The 27,099-nt window shown below is 41.2% G+C and overlaps 1 protein-coding gene across 6 annotated transcripts in view; it reads left to right on the top strand.

Moving 5' to 3' along the window:
- The window catches only part of NCOA6 (nuclear receptor coactivator 6), a 98,395-nt gene that overhangs the window by 67,235 nt on the left and 4,061 nt on the right, over positions 1-27,099 (top strand). For 3 of the 6 annotated variants that reach the window (XM_076011048.1, XM_012754652.3, XM_012754651.3), the window contains 5 exons: positions 1,225-1,346; positions 4,867-7,845; positions 11,424-11,492; positions 15,041-15,077; positions 19,478-19,626. In XM_076011048.1, coding sequence (XP_075867163.1) covers positions 1,225-1,346; positions 4,867-7,845; positions 11,424-11,492; positions 15,041-15,077; positions 19,478-19,626 — 3,356 coding nt within the window. Of the gene's footprint in view, positions 1-1,224; positions 1,347-4,866; positions 7,846-11,423; positions 11,493-12,229; positions 12,279-15,040; positions 15,078-19,477; positions 19,627-27,099 lie in introns of those variants that run through there. The other 3 variants (XR_012923738.1, XM_076011047.1, XM_076011049.1) reach the window with 3 other exon arrangements.

The following is a 27,099-nucleotide window of genomic DNA, read 5'->3' as shown; positions in this document are numbered from 1 at the left end:
TATCACTAGCTCACTGTGGAACCTTAAAGCCTGTCTCTTATACCTCTTTGGGCCTTTGTTTTCTCATCTATAACATGAGGGGGCTGAACCAGATATCTGAGATTTTTTAGCTATATAATTCTCAAAAAGGTTACCACAGAATCCTTGCCTAGAATTTGAAGTGAGAGAGAAGTCATAAGAAGTAAATTGCTATAGGGATCTGAATGAGCTAAGGACCTGCTTTAAGTTCTAAATTCCCATGTGCTGGGTCTTTTTTTTTCCCAAAAAATATTATGGGGGTACAGATGTTTTTGGACACACAGATCACTTTCCTAATGCGTGAATCAGGGCTACAAGTGTGCCTATTGCCCAGATAGTGTTCATTGTACCCACTAGGTAGGTTTTCCCCCATCCTCTCCTCCCCCCGGTCCCCATGCTTGGGCTTCTAAAATGGATTTTGGTGGCTTATGAAACTAGACTCATTGTATTATTAGACAAAACAGTACATTAAAGTGGATGAACAAAATCAGTGCAAAAGGAAACTAAAGGTAGGAAAAAAAGATGCATTAGGACTGAGATTACAAACAAAATGAGGGATGTGAACACTCTGCTTCTTTGGGAATGTGTGCATTAGTAGATATATTTTCTTCATTTTTTTCTTCCCCACTAAAAATTCTAAGCTACACTCAGGTAAAAATGAAGGCATCCCAAAGCCAATGGGATGTCAGCAAATATTATTCTGCAGTTCTGCAGCAGAATTAGCTTTGTGTACTGTTCTCTAATACCATTTCCATAAGCCAACCTACAGCCTTTTGCAAGGTGTTAAAAATTATTGGAGCCATCACTGTCATATCCACAAAAAAGAAACAGACTCCCTGGTTGAATTTGATAGCTACACTGAAGATAGTGTGGTTTCACAGGAAGAGTCCTATATAAAGTTGATAGCCCTATGATCAGGTCTTAAAACATCTGAGGGATGGGTGGTTACATGAAAATCATTATGTCAGAAATTTGTGGAAACACTTTAAATAAATAAGTGCTATTAGATTAAGCAGATGTTAATTAACATTTAATGAAATTCAGATTATTTTTATGCCAATATTGAATATTTTATCCAGACTTAGATGTAAATAATGGTAAAGATGATAATGAAACATTTTCATTTTTTAGAAATAGGGGAGGGATTGAGCTAGTTTTGTGTATTTTCTATATAACTTACTGTCAAATGTGTTACTTATTTTTTAGCGCCCCAGATACTCGCCCCACTGGTCTGGAGGAGGCTGATCAGCCGCCATTGCCTGGAGAACAAGGAATTAACCTGGACAACTCAGGCCCTAAACTGCCAGAATTTTCAAACCGGCCACCAGGTGATAAAATGTTAGCCAAAGATTATATACTTGTTATCATACATGCAGCATTACAAGGCTTCCTTCTCTTCAAGGAAACAATAGTATTTTATTTTGCCTTCTAACTAGTGTACTTTAGCTATTTAATTTATTTAGTATTTGGAAGCTTTGCTTTGATATTAAGTAAAAATTTCAAATGTCAACTTCTGAAGACTTATCTTACACACATATGCACATGTACATATTCTGCTCAAATTTATCTTCATTATTTTTAAGTCATAAAATCGGACTGAAATGTGAAGTGCCTCTTTATTCTTGTCAATGTCAAGGTTCTCGTTGGCATCAGAATGGAATAACATTAAATGGAGAGATGTTTTCACTCTAATCCTGCTTGCCTGCCTTTCCTGCAGCCTTTTCTCCTGGGGCTTTCTCAAAGTAGAGAACTAACAGGGTTTAAAACAAGATGATCTTTTTTATAGACATTTTATTATAAATCTTTAAAACATAGAGAAGATGTAAATAATAATAAAAGAGACACCCATGTGCTTACCACCCAACTTAAATTTATAATAAGCAGCACCAATATTGTTGAAACCCCCTGTGTTGTACCGCTGTCTGATTATAAAATAATATTATCCTTTAAATGTTAAAAAGGGAAGAACTCCAAAAATGCATTCATTCCAATCCAAGTATTATAGGACCACAGCCATCTGCCACAATATCTCTATACCTGGTTACTCTTGGCCTGAGCAGTGACTTATAACTTTATTCCCCTGTGACACAGTTAAAGATGCACAACCTTTAACTTAGGCCACTCTCCCCTTTGTGTATGGGTTATGTTTTGTTTCTTCCTCACCAGTTATTCTACCTCCTTTTTGGCATATAAATGAGAGTGACATTATTTTAGGAATAAGCTTTAATCTACTCTTAATTTATATGTTTTTTAAGTGAATCCAGAAAACAAACAAACAAACAAAGGTAAATCCATCATGATGTCAACACTTTGTGTTATTTATTATAAATTGTTTGGGCATACCACACTTCCCACCAGTGAGTTGGAGCAGCACAGTTGAGGCTGGTAGGTCATCAGCCTTTGGGGAGTATGTCCAGAAGGCATTATGAGCAGGAAGGCACCTTCTTCCTTCGGACACATCTGAACCCTTCTTATTGAATGCCAGGGCTCCTCACACACATTTATTGCCTTCTTTCTGCAAACCAGGGGCCTGAATGCTAAATTTGGCATATAATGGATTGAATTGCCATGCACTATCTTAAACAAAAACCTGAATTTAAATGCCTTTAGAAAGTCCTCTCTGTAGTTGGGCACTGTTCACAAGACTCCTATTGTGTTATACCAGCCCAGTTCTCTTCTTTACTACCTGCCTGGCCCCTGAAGGCATATGAGTTTGCATCCCTGACTGATAAATTGTTTTTTAACTGTTATGGGCACTATTTGTGTCCTCTGCTTTTCCTCTCTGCCATTCTGTCACGTCCACTCCAATCTGTCTTATCACTAGTGTCCTTTGGACTGCTGCCTGCAGCTTCTGGACTCTGTAGCAGCCATGCCCTTAACTATTACTTTTGAGGGCCACTGTATTGTCTATGCTGCCCTCTTTCATATTTACTGTGCTGTCTGGTGGGTTGAAAGATAAAAGGCATCTGTGTCATAGTCCTCACATCAATGGGCTTTTGTAGAAATTACAGTTTTCTTAAAGTGGGAACCCCAGACTAGATGTGAACAATTAAAGCCCACTCTGTTAGACTGTATAGCTAAAAGGACAGTTAAACTGTAGAAATGCCGTATGTTATTAGCTTTATAAATGTCAAGAAGTCACTTGGGCCTAAAACAAACAAAGAATTAAAAAAAAGAAATCTTCAGAACTGGATTCTGCACCTTGTACTCCTTGGTACCATGGAAATCATTGGCCAGAAGACATTAACTAGCTATTGAGCACAGAGTCTGACCCACAGCATTTAGTAGCTTTGTGAAAATTGTGAGTCATCATTTCTTCCTACTGCCAGGGCCAGCGGTTCTTATTTTCTGTCACCTCCTTAAAACTTGTAAATGTACTTTCATGCAACAATGGAATAAATTTAGTTTGTGGAATTGTATCCCAGCTATATCCCCCACTTTTTCCCACTAAGCCACCTTTCTTCTTGGTTTGAGTATATGCTTATCCTTTCTGATTGTGTAAGGTTTTGGTTCTAAAATGCCAAGTAAAATCTTCACAAAAGAGAGAATCATTTGAGATGTTGCTTTCTACAAATCTGGAAGACATTTTCCTTCAATTTTTTTTTCCCCAAATTATTTTTGATTCCTGAGGACTATGCTTCTGGCTTACTTATTCCCTAATTGTGGACTAATAGAAAATATTTCTCCAAATAGAGGTTTGCATGTAAGAGAGTAAATGCAACTTAATATGCATAAAAACCTTAGTGTAGGCCAGGCTCAGTGGCTCACGCCTGTAATGCTAGCACTCTGGGAAGCCGAGGTGTGCGGATCATTTGAGCTCAGGAGTTTCAGACCAGCCTGAGCAAGAGCAAGACCCTGTCTCTACTTAAAAAAAAAGAAAGAAAGAAAGAAATTAGCTGGACAACTAAAAATATATAGAAAAAAAAATTAGCTGAGCATGGTGGCACATGCCTGTAGTCCCAGCTACTCGGAGGCTGAAGCAGAAGGATTGCTTGAGATCAGGAGTTTGAGGTTGCTGTGAGCTAGGCTGACACCACAGCACTCTAGCCTGGGGAACAGAGTGAGACTCTGTCTCAAAAAAATAAAATTAAATAAAAATAAAATTTAAAAACCTTAGTGCCCTCATTTTATTTTGAATGTGTGTATCAGCTTCTGTTAGCTCCTACTGTTTGTTACACTGACTTATATCTGAGGGGCAGTTTAATTCAGTTGGTTTCCCCCAAAGGATTAAGCCTGAAGGATGCAGCATAGTGTATGAAGCCAATGGATTGGAGTAATTTTACATCCCTCTTTCTTAAGGAACTGAATCCTATAATTTTATATTTTACTGCAGTTGAAAGAATAAAAAGGCTATCGTCAATGCTGGCATTTTCAACAAAACCACATCTTAAAAATGTTAATCCTGTGCTAACAGAAAAAGTGAATCCTAAATGCTTCACTTGCAAATACAGTGAAATATTATTATGTCTACAAGAAACCTGAATGCTGGGTGGCCAGCTACTTGCTGTTGATGGAGTTTTTCTCATTTCATCTAAATGTTTGGCTGGTATAGACTCAGCCATTTTCAGTGCATAGCACAGTATCTGTCAGACTCTTAGTACAATAATGCCTCATTCTGACCCTGCATACTGAGGAGCTCCAGGTTCTTGATGCTTTGCTTTTTGCTTCCTTAAGCTCCTTTGCTTATGTCAAATAATAAGGGGCTGCCTGCTGCCCCAGGAATGGGCATGCCTGAGCTGTTTGTGCATAGTCTACCACCTAGATGAATATTGCTTGGCTATACTCTAAAGGAAGCAAAGTTTTCTTGCTGAAAAATCTAACTTCCCTGATTTGGGGGGCTTGTTTTAGGTTATCCTTCTCAACCAGTTGAACAGAGGCCACTTCAGCAGATGCCTCCTCAACTCATGCAGCATGTGGCACCCCCACCACAACCACCACAGCAGCAGCCACAGCCACAACTGCCTCAGCAACAGCAGCAGCCACCTCCCAGTCAGCCACAGTCGCAGCAGCAACAGCAGCAGCAGCAACAGCAGCAAATGATGATGATGCTTATGATGCAGCAGGATCCCAAATCAGTCAGGCTTCCAGTCTCCCAAAATGTCCATCCCCCAAGGGGCCCCCTGAACCCGGACTCCCAGAGAACGCCCCTGCAACAGAGTGGCAGTGTGCCTGTCATGGTCAGTTTACAAGGACCTGCCTCTGTGCCACCATCACCTGATAAACAAAGAATGCCAATGCCTGTGAATACTCCTTTGGGAAGCAATTCAAGGAAAATGGTATACCAGGAGAACCCACAGAATCCTTCTAGCTCGCCACTGGGAGAGGCATCCTCACTCCCTGAAGCAAGTAGCAATGAAGTACCATCTGCCTCAGGAGGCCCAAATAACATGCCTTCACATTTAGTAGTCTCCCAAAATCAGTTAATGATGACAGGGCCAAAACCTGGACCATCACCCCTTTCAGCAACTCAAGGTGCAACTCCCCAGCAACCGCCTGTAAATTCCTTGCCCAGCTCTCATGGCCACCATTTTCCAAATGTGGCTGCTCCAACACAAACATCTAGGCCTAAGACACCAAACAGAGCCAGCCCCAGACCCTATTATCCTCAGACACCCAACAACCGACCTCCCAGCACAGAACCTTCAGAAATCAGTCTGTCACCAGAAAGACTCAATGCCTCCATAGCAGGACTCTTCCCTCCACAGATTAATATTCCTTTACCTCCTAGGCCAAGTTTAAACAGGGGCTTTGATCAACAGGGCCTAAATCCAACGACTTTGAAGGCCATTGGGCAAGCACCTTCAAATCTTACCGTGAATCCTTCCAATTTTGCTGCCCCACAAACTCACAAATTAGATTCTGTGGTGGTGAATTCTGGAAAGCAATCTAATTCTGGAGCAACAAAACGGGCAAGTCCAAGCAACAGTCGCAGGTCTAGTCCTGGGTCCAGTAGGAAAACCACTCCAAGTCCTGGGAGGCAAAATTCAAAAGCCCCTAAACTTACTCTAGCCTCTCAAACAAATGCAGCCCTGTTGCAGAACGTGGAGTTGCCAAGAAATGTATTGGTCAGTCCCACTCCTTTGACCAATCCCTCTGTACCTGGGAGCTTTCCTAACAACAGTGGGCTGAATCCTCAGAATCCCACCGTGTCTGTGGCTGCAGTGGGGGGTGTTCTTGAGGATAACAAGGAGAGCTTGAATGTGCCTCAGGACAGTGATTGCCAGAATTCCCAGGGTAGGAAGGAGCAGGTAAACATTGAGCTAAAAGCAGTCCCTGCCCAAGAAGTTAAAATGGTTGTCCCTGAAGATCAATCCAAAAAGGATGGGCAACCTTCGGATCCTAATAAACTTCCCAGTGTTGAAGAGAACAAAAATTTAGTGTCTCCTGCTATGAGGGAAGCACCAACATCATTAAGTCAACTTCTTGACAACTCTGGAGCTCCTAATGTCACCATTAAGCCCCCTGGGCTTACAGATCTGGAAGTAACACCTCCAGTAGTTTCTGGGGAGGATCTCAAAAAAACATCTGTCATTCCCACACTGCAGGATCCGTCTTCTTCTAAAGAACCCTCTAATTCCCTAAATTTACCTCACAGTAACGAGCCGTGTTCAACCCTTGTGCATCCAGAATTGAGTGAGGTCAGTTCTAATGTTGCACCAAGTATCCCTCCAGTAATGCCAAGACCTGTCAGCTCTTCTTCCATTTCCACTCCCTTGCCTCCAAATCAAATAACTGTATTTGTCACTTCCAATCCCATCACAACTTCAGCTAACACATCAGCAGCTCTGCCGACTCACTTGCAGTCAGCATTGATGTCAACAGTCGTCACAATGCCCAGTGTGGGTAGCAAGGTTATGGTTTCTGAGGGACAGTCAGCTGCTCAGTCTAATGCCCGGCCTCAGTTCATTACTCCTGTCTTTATCAATTCATCCTCAATAATTCAGGTTATGAAAGGATCACAGCCAAGCACAATTCCTGCAGCCCCACTGACAACCAACTCTGGCCTGATGCCTCCCTCCGTCGCAGTCGTTGGCCCTTTACACATACCTCAGAACATAAAATTTTCTTCTGCGCCTATACCGCCTAATGCCCCCTCCAGTAGTCCTGCTCCAAACATACAGACAGGTCGACCATTGGTCCTTAACTCAAGAGCCACTCCTGTTCAGCTTCCTTCCCCTCCTTGTACGTCTTCTCCAGTTGTCCCTCCTCATCCCCCTGTCCAGCAGGTGAAAGAATCGAATCCAGATGAGGCTAGTCCTCAAGTGAGCACCTCAGCAGACCAGAGCACTCTGCCCTCTTCACAGTCAACCACAATGGTTTCTCCCCTTTTGACCAACAATAGTCCAGGTTCCTCTGTCAACCGGCGAAGCCCAGTATCATCTAGTAAGGGCAAAGGAAAAGTGGACAAAATTGGCCAGATTTTGTTGACCAAGGCGTGTAAGAAAGTTACAGGCACTCTTGAGAAAGGGGACGAGCAATATGGTGCAGATGGAGAGACTGAAGGCCAAGGGCTAGAGACCACAGCTCCTGGACTCATGGGAACAGAGCAGTTACCCACAGAGATGGACAGTAAAACCCCAACGCCCCCAACACCTGCTCTGCTAAAAATGAACTCTAGCCCAGGCTCCGCCTCAGCAGGACCTACCTTACCTGGCGGTGCTCTCCCCACCAGTGTACGCTCAATAGTAACCACTCTGGTACCCTCTGAGCTCATCTCTGCGGCGCCGACCACAAAAAGCAATCATGGTGGCATAGCATCTGAGCCACTTGCAGGTGGCCTAGTGGAGGAGAAGGTGGGATCCCATCCAGAGCTTCTACCCAGCATAGGTATGTACTTGGGGCCTCAGCATCCCCTTGTTGTGTCAGTTTTTTGGTGACCTGTCCCACAAGAGAAAGCATGACTCCTTTCTACTTGGAGGAAGAAGAATGGGCTAAATGGCAATAGTGATAGTTTTATTTATTGAGAGTAAATTGGAAAATATGCTTTTAACTCCTATGTTAAGTTTACATTCATTAACATGGTTCTCTCTCAGTTCCTAAAGTAACCTTCCATTTATGTAAAAGTTTTTCATTTAATAAGGAAGCATTTTTACATGCATTATCTCATATCATCTTTATACCAGCCATGTCAGGTATTCTTAACCCTATCCTATGCGTGAGAAGATTGAAGCTCAGAGAAGTTCAGTATTTGTTCACAATCTATACTGTGAACCTCCATTTTGATACTGTGCCTTAAGTGTGAACAGCAACTTCTGCAGATTCTCTTTACCATGATGAAGACTTGCTTTTCACTGTTTCAAGTAGGGTTCTCATAGCCCCATCTCATTGTACTCTATCTCCGGGACTATTCCCTTTTGTCTGGGCTACTCCAGAAGAGAGCTTTCTAGAAAACTAGGTTTCCTGATAATAGACATAGGAGGAATAAAGAGGTTAAGAGTCAGATAGGCTTGGGTCAGTATCATAGCACCAACATTTACCAGCTGTTTGAGCTTTGTGAAGTTACTTGACCACTCCAAACTTCAGTTTCCTCCTTTATAATATAAGAACAATAGTAGTTGTAAGAATTCAATAAGATAATGCATATAACATTATTAGTACAGGGCCTGGAATATAGTAATTGTTCAATAAATCATAAAATTATTACTACCAGTTTCTTTTTGATGCAATCTCTTTGTGAATTGGTCTGTTCCATTCATGTATATCTAGTTCAGGCTATTTCCTATGTACTGTTAAGGTGGGCTAATGACGGAAGTACAGGTGTCCTTATACCTTCTCTCCTTCCCTTCCCCTCTCCCACATGTTCCTCCTCCTGTGAGGCATAAGTGATGCAGAAGCTCTGTTTCCCCAGAGTGAAATCAGTCACACCCTACTAGAGCTGAGAAGGACCTTTGTGATAGCCTAGGCCAGCTAATATGTGCCTATCTTATTTATGCAGCTAAAATGCTTCAAGTGTCTGCCACTGAATGGTAAGCACCCAGGAGGTGGGGCAGAAAGAACACAAACTTCAGGGTAAGATCAGAGTTCCACTGGTTACCAATTGCAGTTGGATAACTTCCTTAACCTTCTGCTAAGCCATGTACTTCACCTGTAAAATGGAGATTGTAGTTCCTAACTCCCAGAAGTTAGACAAGGATTCAATTAGAGGACTTAATGTCAAGTGGCCAAGATGCTGCCTCACACAGAGGAAGAGTTCCCCTTCTCCTCTCTGACTTTTCACCTCAGTGTTAGAGATGGAGAGAGGGATAAAGGCCTTGCTGCCCCTACAGGAGACAAAGATTTCACAAAGCGTGTAGTTTTGTGTTTCTGATTCTAGTTCTGTTAATGCAGGCGAGACCTAAGAATTAAAAAGAAACCTAGTGTGAATTAAATATATTGTTCACTATTAAATATTTCCATTTCTACTTCCTTTCAGCAAACTTTTCCTTCTGGTACCAAGAGAAAAATGAAGTGATTAGAAATTATTTTTATCTGGATTATATACTAGAGAAGTATGTGAGCCTTGGGAGATGACCCAGCAGCTGGGAAAAGTTCCCAATTTTAGTTAAGGACACCCATTTTGCTTGTAGTGATTGTTTCTATTATTTTTTAAGGGGCTTCTGTGCTTTTACCTTGAAAATGTAAGAAACAAATTCTGAAGTTAGAAGGTATAGTTTTATGAAATAAGCATCCAAAATAAATTCCTAAACACAAATGCTTTATTGACTGTTTTACTAAGCAGGAAGAGAAATCTATAAAATTCATAGTTTCTACAAAAGAGTAAAACTTGTTGCAGTTTATCTAGAATTTTAGACTGCAGTGTCAAGATGGGAGAATGTACCTTTAAGTGACTGGCATATCTGTGCCTTTACTCTTAACTGTATCATCCAGGAAGGTTCTGTTCTAGAGTTCTATTCTAGAGTACGTTGTGTATTCCATTCCTCAAGAGTACGTTGTGTATTCCATTCCTCAAGGGCCTAAATTCTCTGTGTCCTTTGAAGCCTAATTTTGATGTTTTTCCTTTTAATGTGCCTTCAGATTTCTCAATGTAGTGTTGATCTCCCTTGCTTTGGACTTTTGTAGCACTTTATACTGTGTGTCTTCTTTATGTGGCATCACCGTGCACGCCAGTGTATCACATATGTGTATCTTACCTTTAATACTAGAATGAATTCCTGATGTGCAAGAAGAATATAATTTGGCCTTTAAGGGTACTTGGCATAGTGTCTTGCCCCTAGTAAGTCTTTGTAACTATTTGTTAGATAAATAAATATCAAATTGATTAATTAAGTATGAATTGAATAATTGCTTTATGCCCATTATTTTTGCTAGTTGCTGTAGAAAAGTACAAAATTTGTGAGGCTGAGGCAGGGGGGATCATTGAGGCCAGGAGTTCAACACCAGCCTGGGCAACATAGTGAGACCTCGTCTCTACAAAAAATAAAAAAAGTAGCTGGGTGTGGTAGTGACTGCTTGTAGTCCTAACTACTCCAGAGGCTGAAGTGAATCGCTTGAGCCCAGGAATTCAAGGCTGTAGTGAGCTATGATCGTGCCACTGCTCTCTAGCCTGGGTGACAGAACATGACCCTGTCTCTAAAAAAAATTTCTTAAAGAAAAGTATAAAATTATATGATTATTTCAGCTCTCAAGGAGTGTAGTCTTTAGAGGGTGAGACAGGCTCGGCACAGTGGCTCACGCCTGTAATCCTAGCACTCTGGGAGGCCGAGGCGGGCGGATCTCTCGAGGTCAGGAGTTCGAAACCAGCCTGAGCAAGAGTGAGACCCCGTCTCTATTATAAATAGAAAGAAATGAATATGCCAACTAATATATATAGAAAAAATTAGCCGGACATGGTAGTGTGTGCCTGTAGTCCCAGCTACTCAGGAGGCTGAGGCAGCAGGATTGCTTGAGCCTGGGAGTTTGAGGTTGCTGTGAGCTAGGCTGACACTATGGCACTCACTCTAGCCTGGGCAACAAAGTGAGACTCTGTCTCAATAAATAAATAAATAAAAAATAGAGGGTGAGACAAGATTTTTAAAATGCTAAGGTGAGTAGTATAATTGTCCCTCTAAAAGTGGTTTAGGTTGCCTACTAAGATATACTTTTGGGTTTTTTAGAGTAGTATTAGATTCTGACCTGAAGAAGCAAAAAATATGGGTGCTACCATTCTTGTGGCCATCTCCTTCCCTAATCTTTTATATACACAAAAAGGAAAAACACATACTCCTAAGTGGTAGTCTTTGTTACTGAGTGTTATGGCAGTTAACTTTTTAAGTAAGTTTTAAAATATCCTTCTAATTTCAAGGCCAACTTTAAGTACTGCCATCTAGAAATGTGTTGTTTCAGCAGGTTAGCCCTTGATTCAGTTAATGTTTTCTGTTTTGTTTGGAAAACAAAGTGAAAGGCCTGTAATTTTTTTCTTGCCTTAGCCCCTTCACAGAATTTAGTCCCAAAGGAAACTCCAGCCACAGCACTGCAGGGGTCTGTTGCCAGACCAGGTAAGACATGCTTTGGAAAAATATCTTGGAGTGGGTTGGGTTACACGTGAAGGAACTATTGCTGTCCTCAACATCATGTTCTCATGCCAGGAAGTGGTTGGAACTATCTTATCTATTTGCTTCAGAGCAGACTTCGGTTGAATGGCAAAGCTTGTGCAGCACTACTTGACGTTATTTTCCCCTGACCAGCTTGCTTTCTTTCTTATGCATGTATTGTGTCAGCCAGAGAACTCAAAAGGACATCTTGGTGCCCATTGTCTGTCTGTCACTCAGCCATGGGTTTCCATTGCAGAGTTTGCCCTGTTCCATGATGACCCTGGCACCCATAGTTGGCAGTTGACTAGCTGGCATAGAGTGACTTACTGGGGTGGCAAGCATTATTGCACTAAGATACTAATAGTGTTATCATGACAGGAGTGGAGTCTTGTTCAGAGAACCTCTGCCACAGTGAGGTAGCCATTCCTCCAGGGAGGCAGAGTCATTTCAGTCATCTCTGGATGGCATTAAGTTTCGCTCCATGACCAGCATTGTAAATAGCACTAGGCATGGTGTTTCTGGAAGTAGGAGTCTTTGGTAATCTGACAAATAACTGCTATAGGTTGCAGGGTCAGCTCTGAATGCATGAGGATCGATGGCAGTAACAACACTTGTTCTGCCTTCATAGATTAGACTGCTGAGGCAGATAAATATCGTAGATCTGTTACAATTTAGTCTTGTCTGGCTCTTTGTCACTGTAGGTCATTGAGGGGTACAAAAAAAAGAAGTATGACTGGTTCCCACAAGGAGGTGAGAATCTTCTTGAAAGTATAATTCACACACTTGACAAAATTATTAAGAAAAAAACAATAGTACAACTGTGTTTAATTTTGTGAGTCTAAACCAGTAAAAGTAAGGTATAACTTGTGATTATTTTACAACCTGCTCTCAGGTTACTGTATCCTATATGATGGATAGGACTTTATACTGTACACTCTGGATAAAAGTAGGCCTCTGAAAAGAATGTACGAGCAAAAACCATTTCAGCCACCCAGATTCTTTCCTTGCTACAAACTGCCCACTTGATACTGGACATCGTGCTGGACATTTGGGAAGGATTGGAATGGAACAAATTAGAGGAGTCAGATAGTAAAACTCACGTTAGATGAGAAAAGGAACAACTAGAAAGCAGACAGGAATTCCATATCCTGCCCCAACTCTTTACTCTAGAAAATGGGCTTTACCATATCATTTTCCCCCCTTAGACTAATTGACTAGAGAATACTGTTGCTTTTAAAAGTCTGGCTTTAAAAAACAAAAAAAGTGGCCGGGCGCTGTGGCTCACGTCTGTAATCCTAGCTCTTGGGAGGCCGAGGCGGGCGGATTGCTCAAGGTCAGGAGTTCAAAACCAGCCTGAGCAAGAGCGAGACCCCGTCTCTACTATAAATAGAAAGAAATTAATTGGCCAACTGATATATATATAAAAAATTAGCCGGGCATGGTGGCGCATGCCTGTAGTCCCAGCTACTCGGGAGGCTGAGGCAGAAGGATCGCTCAAGCCCAGGAGTTTGAGGTTGCTGTGAGCTAGGCTGACGCCACGGCACTCACTCTAGCCTGGACAACAAAGCAAGACTCTGTCTCAAAAAAAAATAAATAAATAAATAAAATAAATAAATAAATAAAAAAAAAGTTTGGTTTGGCTTAAATGAATCTCCTTACAAAGATTCCCAGAGCCACTGATTGCCTTTATCAGACTCCTTTGATCTCCACTTGTATGAATTAGCAGTGATAGTGTTAAAATTCTCAAAATCATCAAATTTTGTCCTTTTTCAAAAGAGCAAACTGATCAAGGTTAGCACCTCTTTTGAGCCATTTTCAAGCACATACTACCTGAATTTGTATACTTCAGCCAAGCCAGCTAGGTAGCAGAGACTCATTGATTTGGTATCCATTTCTTATATAGGGATTTCCAGTTTTTGTGGGTTAGATACAGAGAGCTAACCAATAAATGAGAAGCAAGGATTCCCTTCTGCCATCATCTTACATTGAAGGTAGTCAGCCTCTTCACATAGAAGGCTGCATCAACATGATCATCATAGCAATAATAATAATAGCTAATATTGAGTTATTACTAAGTGCCAGGTGCTATAGTAAAAATGTTATATATATTATTTCATTTAATCCTCTTAACTTCGAAGTGGGTAAAGTGGTTATTCCCATTTTTTCAGATGAGGCACTGGAGCACAGAACAGTCAAGTAATTTTCCCAAGGTCACATACTTAATAAGCAATGAGGTCAAAATTTGGACACAGGCACTCTGTACTTCATTACATTCAAGGTCACCAAGTAGGCCGGGCGTGGTAGCTCATACCTGTAATCCTAGCACTCTAGGAGGCCGAGGCGGGAGGATCGTTTGAGCCCAGGAGTTCGAGACCAGCCTGAGCAAGAGTGAGACCCTGTCTCTACCAAAAGAAAACAAAGAAATTAGCTGGACAACTAAAAATATATAGAGAAAAAATTAGCCAGGCATGGTGGCACATGCCTGTAGTCCCAGCTACTCGGGAGGCTGAGGCAGTACGATTGCTTCAGCCCAGGAATTTGAGGTTGCTGTGAGTTAGGCTGTCACCACGGCACTGTAGCCCGGGCAACAGAGTGAGACTCTGTCTCAAAAAAAAAATGGTTACCATGTAATCAGTAGAGTAGGTTAGACATGAATACTGAATATGAGATGTTGAATTCCCTAAATGGGGGAACAGGTGCAGGGCTGTGGAAGGCCAGAGGCAGGAGAGATCCCTGCTATCTGGTTTATCAGGGAAGGGCTTTTGGAAAAGATGAACCCACCTAAAGGCATATAATCAAGGAAACAGATATTTTGCTGCTGGTGATGAGAAAGAAGTGCCTGGTAAACCCAGTGGATACTCATTGATGCAAAACCCTAGCAGGCAAATTACAGAGCATTTCCTTTCTTGCTGGGCATTGCTGGAAGATTGAGAAAGAGGAGTATAATGAGGTCTGAAGGCAATATCTGAAAGCAAAGCATTATGCCCTTTAAAACTCAGGAAGTCCTTTGTGGGAGAATGTACCCTTAATAGATGTTCAAGACATATTTGTTTTTTGTTGTTTTTTTTCCCTCATCCTCAGTTGTCCTAAGGACAAGTAAAGACATAAAGACATATTTGAAGATTGCTTTTTTTTTTTTTAAGTGCCAAGAGGGTGGAGATATTTTAAGAATGAAAACAATCTCTTCTGTGTGAGAAGAGGAGTCTTATTTTACTAACCTAGTTGTAACTGGGTGAAATATAAACCAGGCAGTGTGAATTTAGTTCTATTGATCCAAACAGGATTATTTGCCAGTGTGGAGTAGAATAAAAATAGACCAAGTAAGTGTCTTATATCCAAGACAAACCAAGTTGTGTCTGTGCCAACTTTGTCTCCATACCATGTACGGTGAGAATCCTGCTGGGCAAAGAGACTTGTTAGTCTAAATAGGGCATTCAGAATTCTTGTGAACACCTGGCTTCTCCCTGTGGCAGTTTCCACATCTCATTTCTGTCCTTTGTATTTTTTTGTAGAACTCGAGGCAAATGCTGCCATAGTCTCTGGACAAAGGTAAGATGATCATTTCTGCAGACTTAGCATGAACACAGCATAAGCCTCTTTGAAAAGTATCAGCTTTCTCAGTCCTGTCCTTTTTCTCCACTCTTACACCATTCTGTTTTTATTGCTAACATAGAGAGGTGTCATGAGTCCTAATCCTTCAGAGGTAACATTTCTCTTAATAAAACTTGGTGGCCAAGTTTCTACCTTTTATAGTTGTTTTGAAAACTGAAGGAGATAACATGCTCAGAACTCAGCATCATTAGGAAACAGTAAATATTCAATGTATGGGAGCTGTTATCATTGACATTAGTAATAGTCCATAAGACTTCCTTCTAAACTATAGCTCTTTGATCCTCAAGACAAAAGAGAGAGAAAGCCATACTTTTTTCTGTTATACTGTACTGCCCTACATAACCTAACAAAATTAAATACTTCTAGGCCGGGTACGGTGGCTCACGCCTGTAATCCTAGCACTCTGGGAGGCCAAGGTGGGCGGATTGCTCGAGGTCAGGAGTTCGAAATAAGCCTGAGCAAGAGACCCCGTCTCTACTAAAAATAGAAAGAAATTAATTGGCCAACTAATATATAGAGAAAAAATTAGCCGGACATGGTGGTGCATGCCTGTAGTCCCAGCTACTCAGGAGGCTGAGGCAGCAGGATTGCTTGAGCCCAGGAGTTTGAGGTTGCTGTGAGCTAGGCTGACACCAGAGCACTCACTCTAGCCTGGGCAACAAAGCAAGACTGTCTCAAAAAAAAAAAATTAAATACTTCTGTGGCTTCATCATCCTTAGCCCCATGGAAAGGAATATTAGCATTTTCCAAATCATCCCTTTTTATTATAGGAATGTACTATATAACATTTTAAAGAATTTCTCACATTTGTATAGCAACTTACTTTGTAAAACACCTTCACAACATTTTTCTCATTTAATCTTTATATAAATCCTGTGAGGAGATAATAATAGCCAACATTTATTTGAATGCTATTCCATACCATGCATTAGGCTACAAGCTCCCCAGATATATTATCTCAATTTTTCACAGTATCTGAGCTGGGCCCATTGGTGCATGCCCGTAGTCCCAGCTACTTGGGAGGCTGAGGCAAGAAGATTGCTTGAGCCCAGGAGTTCAAGGCTATAATGCTGTATGATCACACTTATGAATAGCCACTGCACTCCAGCCTGGACACATAGCAAGACTCCGTCTAAAAATAGGTTAATTTTCACAGTATCTATTAGGAAAGTAAATTCTGTGTTACAGATAAAGAATCTAAAGCTCAGAGAGGTTAAATATCATGGCCAATAAATGCATAACAGAGACTTGATTCTTGTTCATCTGATTCTAAATTTATTGCTACTCCTATTATGTTATTCTGCTCTACCAGTCTGGTTTTATTTGGATTGGGCTAATATTTGAATTCATTTCCATTTCTCAAGCATATACCAACTTATTTGTCTAGAGAAATCAGCTAATCAGCCCCAAAATACCTTGTGGTTTTTTTGTTTCCAGAGCTGCCTCAGCATTGAAGTGTTTTTATAAACACCAGGACAATATTGCTGTAGCTTTTGTTTTGCTAGAAGAAAGAGGCACCTCCATTAGGAATCTTTTTTTTCCTCAGAATCTTTGACCATTTTCTGGGCTCCAGCCAGAAAGCCATTCTCACCACCTCTAAAAGGAGGTGTAAATCCCTGTGTTTTATAATTCCACCCTGGCTCCAGCCTCACCTTTCCTTGACTTGCCTTGGCTTGTGGTTGGGTGTGGGGCAGCAGCAGCTGTTATACATAAAGCTAAGGTAGACTAATCAATCAACACTTATGTGCACATATGGAAATAACTTTCATCAGAAATCAAGCAGGTGGGGGCAGGGCAAAAAAAAAAGAAAAATCAAGTAGGTGGGAGGAAAGGATGAGTAAATTCACACCTAACAGGTACATTGCACACTATCTGGGTGATGGACATACTTATAACTTTGACTCAAAGTTACAAAAGCACAAAAGCAATTTATGTAACCAAAACGTTTGTACTTCCATAATATTCTAAAATTAAAAAAAACACAATAAACAGGAAATTGCCCATGATGTACAAAAAAAAAAAAAAAAGAAAAGAAAGAAAGCTGAGGTAGTGAACACTATGGCCCAGTTCCCAGCCATAGTGCTACTAGCAGAGAGTCCTTGTGGCAGGATTGAACAGTGGAAGGGTATGGATAGTTGATAATCAGGTCATGGGTCATGTCCTTAAGGAGCTCACAATCTAGTAGAAGGCATAAGACATTAAAATAGAACATGCCGTACAGTCCAATGGGTGCTCTAGAATGCCAGATATAGACTGTGAACCCAAGAGACAGAAGAGACAACTGTACTTGAGGAGTGAGGTCATGGAAGACTTTTCAGAGATGTAGCCATTTGATGAGTTTTGTTTTGTCACATTATTTTTATTTCAGTTCCATGCCCTATAAGCAAATTTAATTTTCTAATTTCTAAATTTAAATTTTCTAAAAAAATTTTTAATGATTTTGACATGTATTTTTTTGAACCTTGAAAGTAGTAAAACGTTTATTAAAGAAAACTTGAGGCCGGGCGCAGTGGCTCACGCCTGTAATCCTAGCACTCTGGGAGGCCGAGGCGGGTGGATTGCTCAAGGTCAGGAGTTCAAAACCAGCCTGAGCGAGACCCTGTCTCTACTAAAAATAGAAAGAAATTAATTGACCAACTAAAAATATATATAGAAAAAATTAGCCAAGCATGGTGGCGCATGCCTGTAGTCCCAGCTACTCAGGAGGCTGAGGCAGTAGGATCGCTTGAGCCCAGGAGATTGACGTTGCCGTGAGCTAGGCTGACCCCACGGCACTCACTCTAGCCTGGGCAACAAAGTGAGACTCTGTCTCCAAAACAAAAAAAGAAAACTTGAGTTCAGCTCAAAGAATTACAAAGAAAATAACTTACCAGTAAATCAGTATTCCTACAACTCAATAGTGTTCACTGTTTATATTTTAGTTCATCTTCTTCTAGTCCTCTTTTTTTCTTTAATCTTGCACACATCAGTGTCCTGCTTCTAGTCCTCTTAACATAATATGCATACAGATAGAGAAATTATGTGAGATTTATGTGTATTTATCTCATAACTATTCATATATAGTTACAGATATACTCAATATAATAAGGAAAATGGAATTATACTATTCATAATGTTGGTAGTTTTTTCCCCCACTTAATGTATTATGAATAATTTTGTCAATCTTTCACAACATGATTTTTTAATGACAACATATGGATGCACCACGATTTAGTCAACTAATCTATTGGTAGGCACTTAGGTCTTCTATTTTCACTAGTATAAATAACTGTTTTAACATCTTTATGTGTAATTTGAGCTCTGTCAAAAGATTTGTGTCCTTAGGTACCTAGAAATGGAATTCCTGAGTCAGAGGATTACAACAGGGTTTTTCAACCTTAACATTATTGACATTTTGGACCAAATAATTTCTTTGTTGTGTGGGGCTATCTTATGTATCATAGGATGTTTATTTTAGCAGCATCCCTGACCTGTATCCAAAACATGCCAATAGAACATTCCTCCTGACATGTCATGACAATCAAAAATGTTTCCAGATGTTGCTAAATGTCCCCTAAGAGGCAAAATTTACCTCTTTTGAGAATCATTGGGTTACACAATTTATACTCCATTAGGAGAGTATGAAAATGTTTTTTGTTCCTGTATCCTCAATAATACTGAATAGTAGTAGAGCATGAATATTTGCATAATTAAGGGAGTTGGGGTGGGAGCAGTCAATATACCTAGCAGTGTATTATGAATCTATTCCTATAATATGACTTGTAATATGCCATTTTCTGACTATACCTGGCTCATAGTAAATGCCAATATATGTTAATAATTTCTAGGTTTAGATAATATTTTGAGTTAGTAGCAATTTTCAGACATCTTATATCATTAAAGACCTTTTTCATGACTCTAAAAACATTACAAAATCCAGAATCTTTTAATTTTTGAAAGGGAATATCTTTTAATTTTTTCTTTTTTATAAACATCTCACTGGTAGACACCTTTTAATTTTTGAAGGGGAATGTTATAGATAAATGAGTGAGGAGGTTTGAGGGCATTAGTTCTAAGCTCTTTATGTATTTTACCTGTTTTTCAACAATCACACCATAATTTTGCTTTAGTATTTTATTTTTAATAAAATACTAAAGCAATGTTAACAAGGTAGATTCACTTTTAAATTCTAATGTAGAAGGTAGTAGTGCTCATTGTCCCTGGGTGTACTATTTTCTCTCCAGAATGACTGTGTAGTTCTTAATCTCCTACCTTATGAATGAAACTATCTGAAGAGCCCCTTTTTGTGTGACTTGATTCCCTCACCTCCTTGGAAACTTTCTGCTTCCCTTTGTCAGCAGTGAGCCCAAAGAGGTAGTTGAAAAGTCTAAAACCCCAAGCCGAAGAAACTCCCGAACTGAAGAGCCAACTGTGGCTTCTGAAAGTGTGGAAAATGGACATCGTAAACGATCTTCTCGACCTGCTTCAGCCTCCAGCTCTACTAAAGGTTAGCAGTGGGATGTGGGTGCTATTCGTGGGTCAAATAGAGGAAAAGAGTCCTTATCACCGTAGCAGAGGACTTTGTCCTTCATCTTTCCTTCTGTTCCTTAAATTTGTCAAGTGTCTTTGGCTTCTGCTACTTGTTTGGTCCTTCCTTTATTTGTTACTTCATTTAACTACATGTTTTCTGTGTGTATATGCAAGAGCAACAAGCACTGCTGGAAAAAAACATATCAAGGCAGACTGATTCTACTTTAAATTTACCATCACCCATTTCAGATGGGTCCTAAATATGGCCTAGCCATCTTTCTCTGTTTCTGTGGTGAGTTCTCTTTCCTATTCTCTACTCTTTTTTAAATCTCTGACCCTCACGTTCTCCCCTCCCTCTCAGTAGAGACCCTCAACTCTTCACAGAGAAAATAGAACTACCTCAACTTCCCATTACCAAGATATAAATCTACCAGTGTCCTCCTTTGCTCCTGCTACAATAGGGCAGCTGTCCCTCTTTACATCTAAGGCCAGTTCCTCCAGCTGTTCCTTTAATCTCATCTTCTCTGATCTTCTGAAGAAACTTACACTATCAATTTTCTCTCCTCTGGTGACTGCTATCCCCTTTTTGAATTAACTCTTTCCCTTGTCTTCTGTGATTGAGAACTCTCAGTGCTTTCTGCTGCTTCTCTGGGAGCTCCTTCTCAGTCTCCATTCCCAGCCATTAGATGGTGACCTTCCTCAAACTTTGATCCTGAGTCACCTTTTCTCTTCACCTTGTATTTTCCCCCTAATTGATCTCATTCATGCCCCCCTTCTTTAGTTACAGCCTTTCACAGATGACTCATAAATTTGTGTTTCAAGGACAGACCCCTAGAGGTCTTAGACAACTACATGCATATCCTTTAGGGGACCTCAGGCTCAACATGTCTGAAATCAGACTTGTGATTTTCACCCCAACATGAGATCCTCTGCCACTGTTCCTCATTTCAATGAATGGTACCACCATCTCTCCATTAGGTGTCTCCTTGACACCTCTCTCCTTCACATCAAATTCATCACAGAAAGTTGCCAATTTTATCTCAAGTGGCCCTTTCAATCTTTACTTCTACCCATTAGCTTAAAACTCTTCAGTGAAATACCATTGAAGTCCCAGAGCTTCAACATAGCCCACAAGGTCCTGTGTGGTCTGGCCCCTGTCATCTTCCAACCTCATCTCACCTCTCTCAGCAACTAGGACATGCTGTCCTCATTCCTCTCATCACAAGGCCTGTGCATATGTCACAGATATTACAGGGAGTGCTTGTCCCTCTTGCCACTTCACTTCTGCTCCTTAACTTCCCATTCTTCCTACTTAGTTTAGTTGTCACTGCAATGAAGAATCATAGCAGCAGGTTCTTCTCCTTCATAACACCACAGCTGTAACTTTATGCCTATTGTGGGACAGGTAATTAATATGTATACTCTGTTAGGGCAGATGATCATGTCTGGTTTTGCTCACCACTGTATCCCTGGTGCCTAGTATGGTGCCTAATACAGAGAGATATCAATCAGTAATTATTAAATGAATAACCAGCTATCAAATATGTATTAAGTACTTACTACATGGCCAGGCCCTAAGGATATAATCGTGAAAAGACAGATAAAGTCTCTTTATTCACCACACTGAAAGACAAACTCAGCTGGGTGCAGTGGCTGATGCCTGGAATCCCAGCACTTCTAAGGGGGAAGGATCTCTTGAGGCCAGGAGTTCAAGACCAGCCTGAGCAACATAACAAGACCCCATCTCTAAAACAATTAGCTAGGGCCAGGCGCGGTGGCTCACACCTATAATCCTAGCACTCTGGGAGGCCAAGGCGTAGGATTGCTCAAGATCAGGAGTTCAAAACCAGCCTGAGCAAGGGCGAGACCCCGTCTCTACTAAAAATAGAAAGAAATTAATCAGCCAACTAAAAATAAATATATATAAAAAATTAGCTGGGCATGGTGGCACATGCCTGTAGTCCCAGCTACTCAGGAGGCTGAGGCACTAGGATTGCTTGAGCCCTGGAGTTTGAGGTTGCTGGGAGTTAGGCTGATGCCACGGCACTCACTCTAGCCTGGGCAACAAAGTGAAACTCTGTCTCAAAAAAAGAAAAAAACAATTAGCTAGATGTGGTGCATTAGCCTATAGTCCCAGTTACTTGGGAGGCTGAAGTAAGACAATTGCTTGAGCTCAGGATTTTGAGGCTGCAGTGAAGTATGTTTGCACCACTATACTCCGGCACACAGAGATACCCTGTCTGTAAAAAGAAAGAGAAACTCTAATACAGTGTGTTAAATGTTAAATGCTATAACAAAATTGCATGGTACTATATACCATGTATGCCTTGCTCCTTTGACAGGTCAGAAAAGGATTTCTGGAAAAAATTATATTTAAGCTGAGACTTGAAGAATGAGGAGGTATTAACCAGGCAATAGGGGTTGGCTGGAGTATTCTTGGCAAGGTACAGCATATGCAAAGGCCTAGATCTAAGAGAGGATATGATACCTCATCCTCTCAGGAAATGTGCCGAACTTGAGTAGCTCAGTTTAGGCAAGAGCTAGGATCCTAGATGAGTACCATATATCAGCAGGACTGCTAACAAATGGTCAGGTATCATTGGGATACCAGCTTGAAGACAAGGGAATATTCTGGTACACCGACATCAGACACTGACTTCAGGACTTGACTGCTGTTGGCAGGTTGTGTTTCTGGGCAAAGGTGTCATGATGCTGGCCAGGCGTGGTGGCTCATGCCTATAATCCTAGCACTCTAGGAGGCCGAGGTGGGTGGATCACTCAAGGTCAGGTGTTCGAAACCAGCCTGAGCAAGAACAAGACCCTGTCTTTACTAAAAATAGAAAGAAATTAATTGGCCAACTAATATATAGAAAAAATTAGCCGGGCATGGTGGCGCATGCTTGTAGTCCCAGCTACTCAGGAGGCTGAGGCAGCAGGATTGCTTGAGCCCAGGAGTTTGAGGTTGCTGTGAGCTAGGCTGACACCACAGCACTCCAGCCCAGGTGACAGAGAGAGACTCTGTCTAAAAAAAAAAAAAAAAAAAAAAATCAGGAAAAAGGTATTACCCTTTAGAGATGTCACACACCAGATTTTTAGAACCTTGACCTGAGCCCAGAGCCTTGAGGTACTAAATGTGTCATTTACAGGGCACCAGAATGAATCTAAGGAGCAGCTGGAACAATTAAGAACAGGTGCTTGGTCGGGTGTGATGGCTCATGCCTATAATCCTAGCACTCTGAGAGGCCGAGAAAGGAGGATCATTTGAGCTCAGGAGTTTGAGACCAGCCGGAGCAAGAGCGCCCTGTCTCTACTAAAAGGAAAAAAATTAGAAAGAAATTAGCTGGACAGTTAAAAATATAGAGAAAAAAATTAGCCAGGCATGGAGGCGCATGGCTATAGTCCCAGCTATAGGCTAATGCCATAGCACTCTAGCCCGGGCAACAGAGTGAGACTCTTTCTCAAAAAAAAAAAAAAGGGCCATAATGATCCTCAGGCCTTGTGTTTTTTGCATGGAGAGGTGCCTAGCTCTAGGATGGCATAGCTCTGGCATAGCTCTGGCCAGCCCCTGGAATCACAGTCATGTATGGATCTCCACATCAGCCTCAAGATCTCATCATTATTTAACTGTCACAGGATAAGTTACTATGTATGAGTAGAAAAACAAACTCAGTTTCTCCTACTATACTCTTACAACATGCTTCTGACACCAGATACTTAGTGGTTTTTCCCCACACATAAAGCAAGCAGTTAGTTCTGCAGCAAATACCGGCTGGGTGTCCTCCAATTCAATTCTGACATTATTCTACCTAGAGATAGCATCAGATCCTCCAGGTTGGGGACTTAGTCCCACGAGACTGTACCCCACTTCCAATGCCAGTCTTAAGCCCCAGGTTGTTTTATGTGTGCTTCTCACCAACTGGCTAAAAATCGAGGTTTCCATGATCCCTTCTTTGGGTTTGATTAATTTGGTAGAATGGTTCACAGAACCATTCTGTTCACAGAACCAGGAAAACATGTTGACCAATTTATTATAAAGGATTTTTTTTTTTTTTGAGACAGTCTCACTGTGTTGCCTGGGCTAGAGTGCCGTGGCGTCAACCTGGCTCACAGCAAGCTCAAACTCCTGGGCTCGAGCAATCCTCCTGCCTCAGCCTCCAGAGTAGCTGGGACTACAGGCATGCTCCACCATGCCAGGCTAAGTTTTTCTATATATTTTTAGTTGGCCAATTAATTTTTTTCTGTCTGGCTCTTGCTCAGGCTGGTTTCAAACTCCTGACCTTGAGCGATCCTCCCGCCTCGGCCTCCCAAAGTGCTGGGATTACAGGTGTGAGCCACTGCGCCCGGACTATAAAGGATTTTTTAAGGACATGAACAGCCAAATGAAGAGATACATAGGGTGAGGTCTACAAGGGTCCCAAACACAGGAGCTTCCTGTGGTAGAGTCGGGCTGCACCACTCTCCCAGCATGTGGATATGTTCTTGTTTCACTTTCCTGGAAGACCCCTGAACTCAAGTCCTTTTGGATTTTTATGGAGGATTCACTGATAAAATCGTTGGCCACTGGTGATCCACCCAATTCAGAACTATTTCAAGAACCAAGGACAAACAACCAAATATTTTAATAAAGGATTGCTCCAGAGATGTGCACCATCTGGGGGATGGTCATGATGGAGACTCAGACTTGTGGGGGGAGGGGGGAAATGGGCATTTATTGAAACCTTAAAATCTGTACCCCCATAATATGCCAAAATAAAAAATAAAAAAAAGATTGCTCCAGTCATTTAGGAAATTACAAGGGTTATAGGAACTGTGAGCCAGAAACCCTAGAAGAAAACCAAAAAATAGACCGGACGCTGTGGCTCACACCTGTAATCCTAGCACTCTGGGAGGCCGAGGCGGGTGGATCGCTCAAGGTCAGGAGTTCGAAACCAGCCTGAGCGAGATCCTGCCTCTACTAAAAATATAAAGAAACTAATTGACCAACTAAAAAATATATATACAAAAAATTAGCCAGGCATGGTGGCACATGCCTGTAGTTCCAGCTACTCAGGAGGCTGAGGCAGTAGGATCACTTGAGCCCAGGAGATTGAGTTGCTGTGAGCTAGGCTTACGCCATGGCACTCACTCTAGCCTGAGCAACAAAGTAAGACTCTGTCTCAAAAAAAAAAAAAAGAAAGAAAACTAAAAAATATGTATCATAGTAATCATAGTTACCTTTTAAATCAGAAATGGGGCTGGGCACGGTGGCTCACGCCTGTAATCCTAGCACTCTGGGAGGCTGAGGCTGGTGGAGTTCGAAACCAGCCTGAGCAAGAGCGACACCCTGTCTCTACTATAAATAGAAAGAAATTAATCGGCCAACTAATATATATAGAAAAAATTAACTAGGCATGGTGGCGCATGCCTGTAGTCCCAGCTACTCAGGAGGCTGAGGCAGTAGTATTGCTTGAGCCCAGGAGTTTGAGGTTTCTGTGAGCTAGGCTGATGCCACAGCACTCACTCTAGCCTGGGCAACAAAGTGAGACCCTGTCTCAAAAAAAAAAAAAGAAATGAGGCTGGGCACAGTGTCTCATGCCTATAATCCTAGCACTCTGGGAGGCTGAAGCAGGAGGATCACTTGAGGTCAGGAGTTTGAGACCAGCCTGAGCAAGAACAAGGTCCTTGTCTTTACTAAAAAATAGAAAAAATTAGCTGGGCACAGTGGTGTGCACTGTAGTCCCAACTATTCTGGAGGCTGTGACAGGAGGATTGCTTGAACCCAGGAGTTGAAAGTTGCAGTGAGCTATGTTGTGCCACTGCACTCTAGCCAAGGCAACAGAGCAAGACTCTATCTCAAAAAAAAAAAAAAAAAAAAAAAAAAGAAAGAAAAGAAAAAAAAGAAAGAAAGAAATATAGCTCTTTTGGTTTTTAGGTGTTAAAGCTCTTGGATCCAACTTATTGAATAAATATGCATATTATTTGGCCTGCTATGTTGTATCCAAAAATGTGAACTAAGTCATAAAATAATTTACTGTGATTGCATTTGAACCTATACACAGAAAATGGTCACAGAATATCAAGCTGGTTTCTAAAATTGTGAATCACAAACTTGGAGACATACATAGTGCTAGGTTCCTGAAACATGAAGTGTCTTACAGCAAAATCAGTACTTTTTAAGGTTTTGAGGGAAAAAAAGGATTTTTTTTTTTTTTTTTTTTGAGACAGAGTCTCGCTTTGTTGCCCAGGCTAGAGTGAGTGCCGTGGCGTCAGCCTGGCTCACAGCAACCTCAAACTCCTGGGCTGGAGCGATCCTTCTGCCTCAGCCTCCCGAGTAGCTGGGACTACAGGCATGCGCCACCATGCCCAGCTAATTTTTTTTTATATATATATCAGTTGGCCAATTAATTTCTTTCTATTTATAGTAGAGACGGGGTCTCGCTCTTGCTCAGGCTGGTTTTGAACTCCTGACCTTGAGCAATCTGCCCGCCTCGGCCTCCCAAGAGCTAGGATTACAGGCGTGAGCCACCGCGCCCGGCAAAAAAAAGGCTTTTTCTTTTTGCATCTAGAAGATGTTGGTCATGTATGTGCAAACAAAATAAAAAACATTTTTTAATGAAAATCTTGAAAGCTGAGAAATATTATAAGCAGTTTATAATGAGAAGGGTTGGTACTTTTGTATTGTTGGAGAACCAGTGACATTAATCATGCTCCTGCTGTGAGAGCAGAGCTTGCTTACATCATGCTGGCCAGGGCCTGCTAGACTGTCAGATTGGAGCAGGTTGCATGGATGATTTCTGGGTAAGTCCAGGAAGGCCCACATGGTTGTTTGGTCATTTCTGATCTATTGTTTTTTGTTTTGGATTGACTAGGTTTTCTCCCCCACTTTAAATTACAAACACAAAAATTGGCTACCACAAACCAGTGAACAACTTTTTAAAATTTTATTTGATCAGGTGTATTGTTTATAAACATGCTAATGAGTAGTTCTGCTTCCTGACATGCTGAATTCACCATTAACACAGAAATGATTTTTCTAGTTTCCTTTGTCATTCTTTACTCTTCTATTTATAATAGATTTTATATTTTCAACTAGGATAAAAGATCAGTAGTTAAAAACATGAAGTTTGAAGCATAAGTTTGAAACCAGGGAAAATATATTAATATGAGGGAAGTTCATAGTAACCTGTAATCATCAGCAGGTGTGGGTGTCCCTGGGACACCCTAAGGTGCCTCTGCCAGCAAAGTAGGTGATATCCTTACCCTACCCACAGCCAGTGACTTGAGAAGCCACCATCTAAAAAAATATAGGTTATAAAGATATACTTCATTAAAACAGAAGTGTTATTATGGAAATGCAAATGAGCATAAATTGATATATCTTACAGGAGAAAACCCTGAACATTAACTTCCTTAAATTGTACTCTTATAGCATCCTTTAGAAACCAACCATGCAAATTTTGAAGGAAAATTT

Source organism: Microcebus murinus, chromosome 16 (assembly GCF_040939455.1).
Source record: "Microcebus murinus isolate Inina chromosome 16, M.murinus_Inina_mat1.0, whole genome shotgun sequence".
NCBI classification, from domain to species: domain Eukaryota; kingdom Metazoa; phylum Chordata; class Mammalia; order Primates; family Cheirogaleidae; genus Microcebus; species Microcebus murinus.
This window is presented reverse-complemented; position numbering and strand designations above follow the sequence as displayed.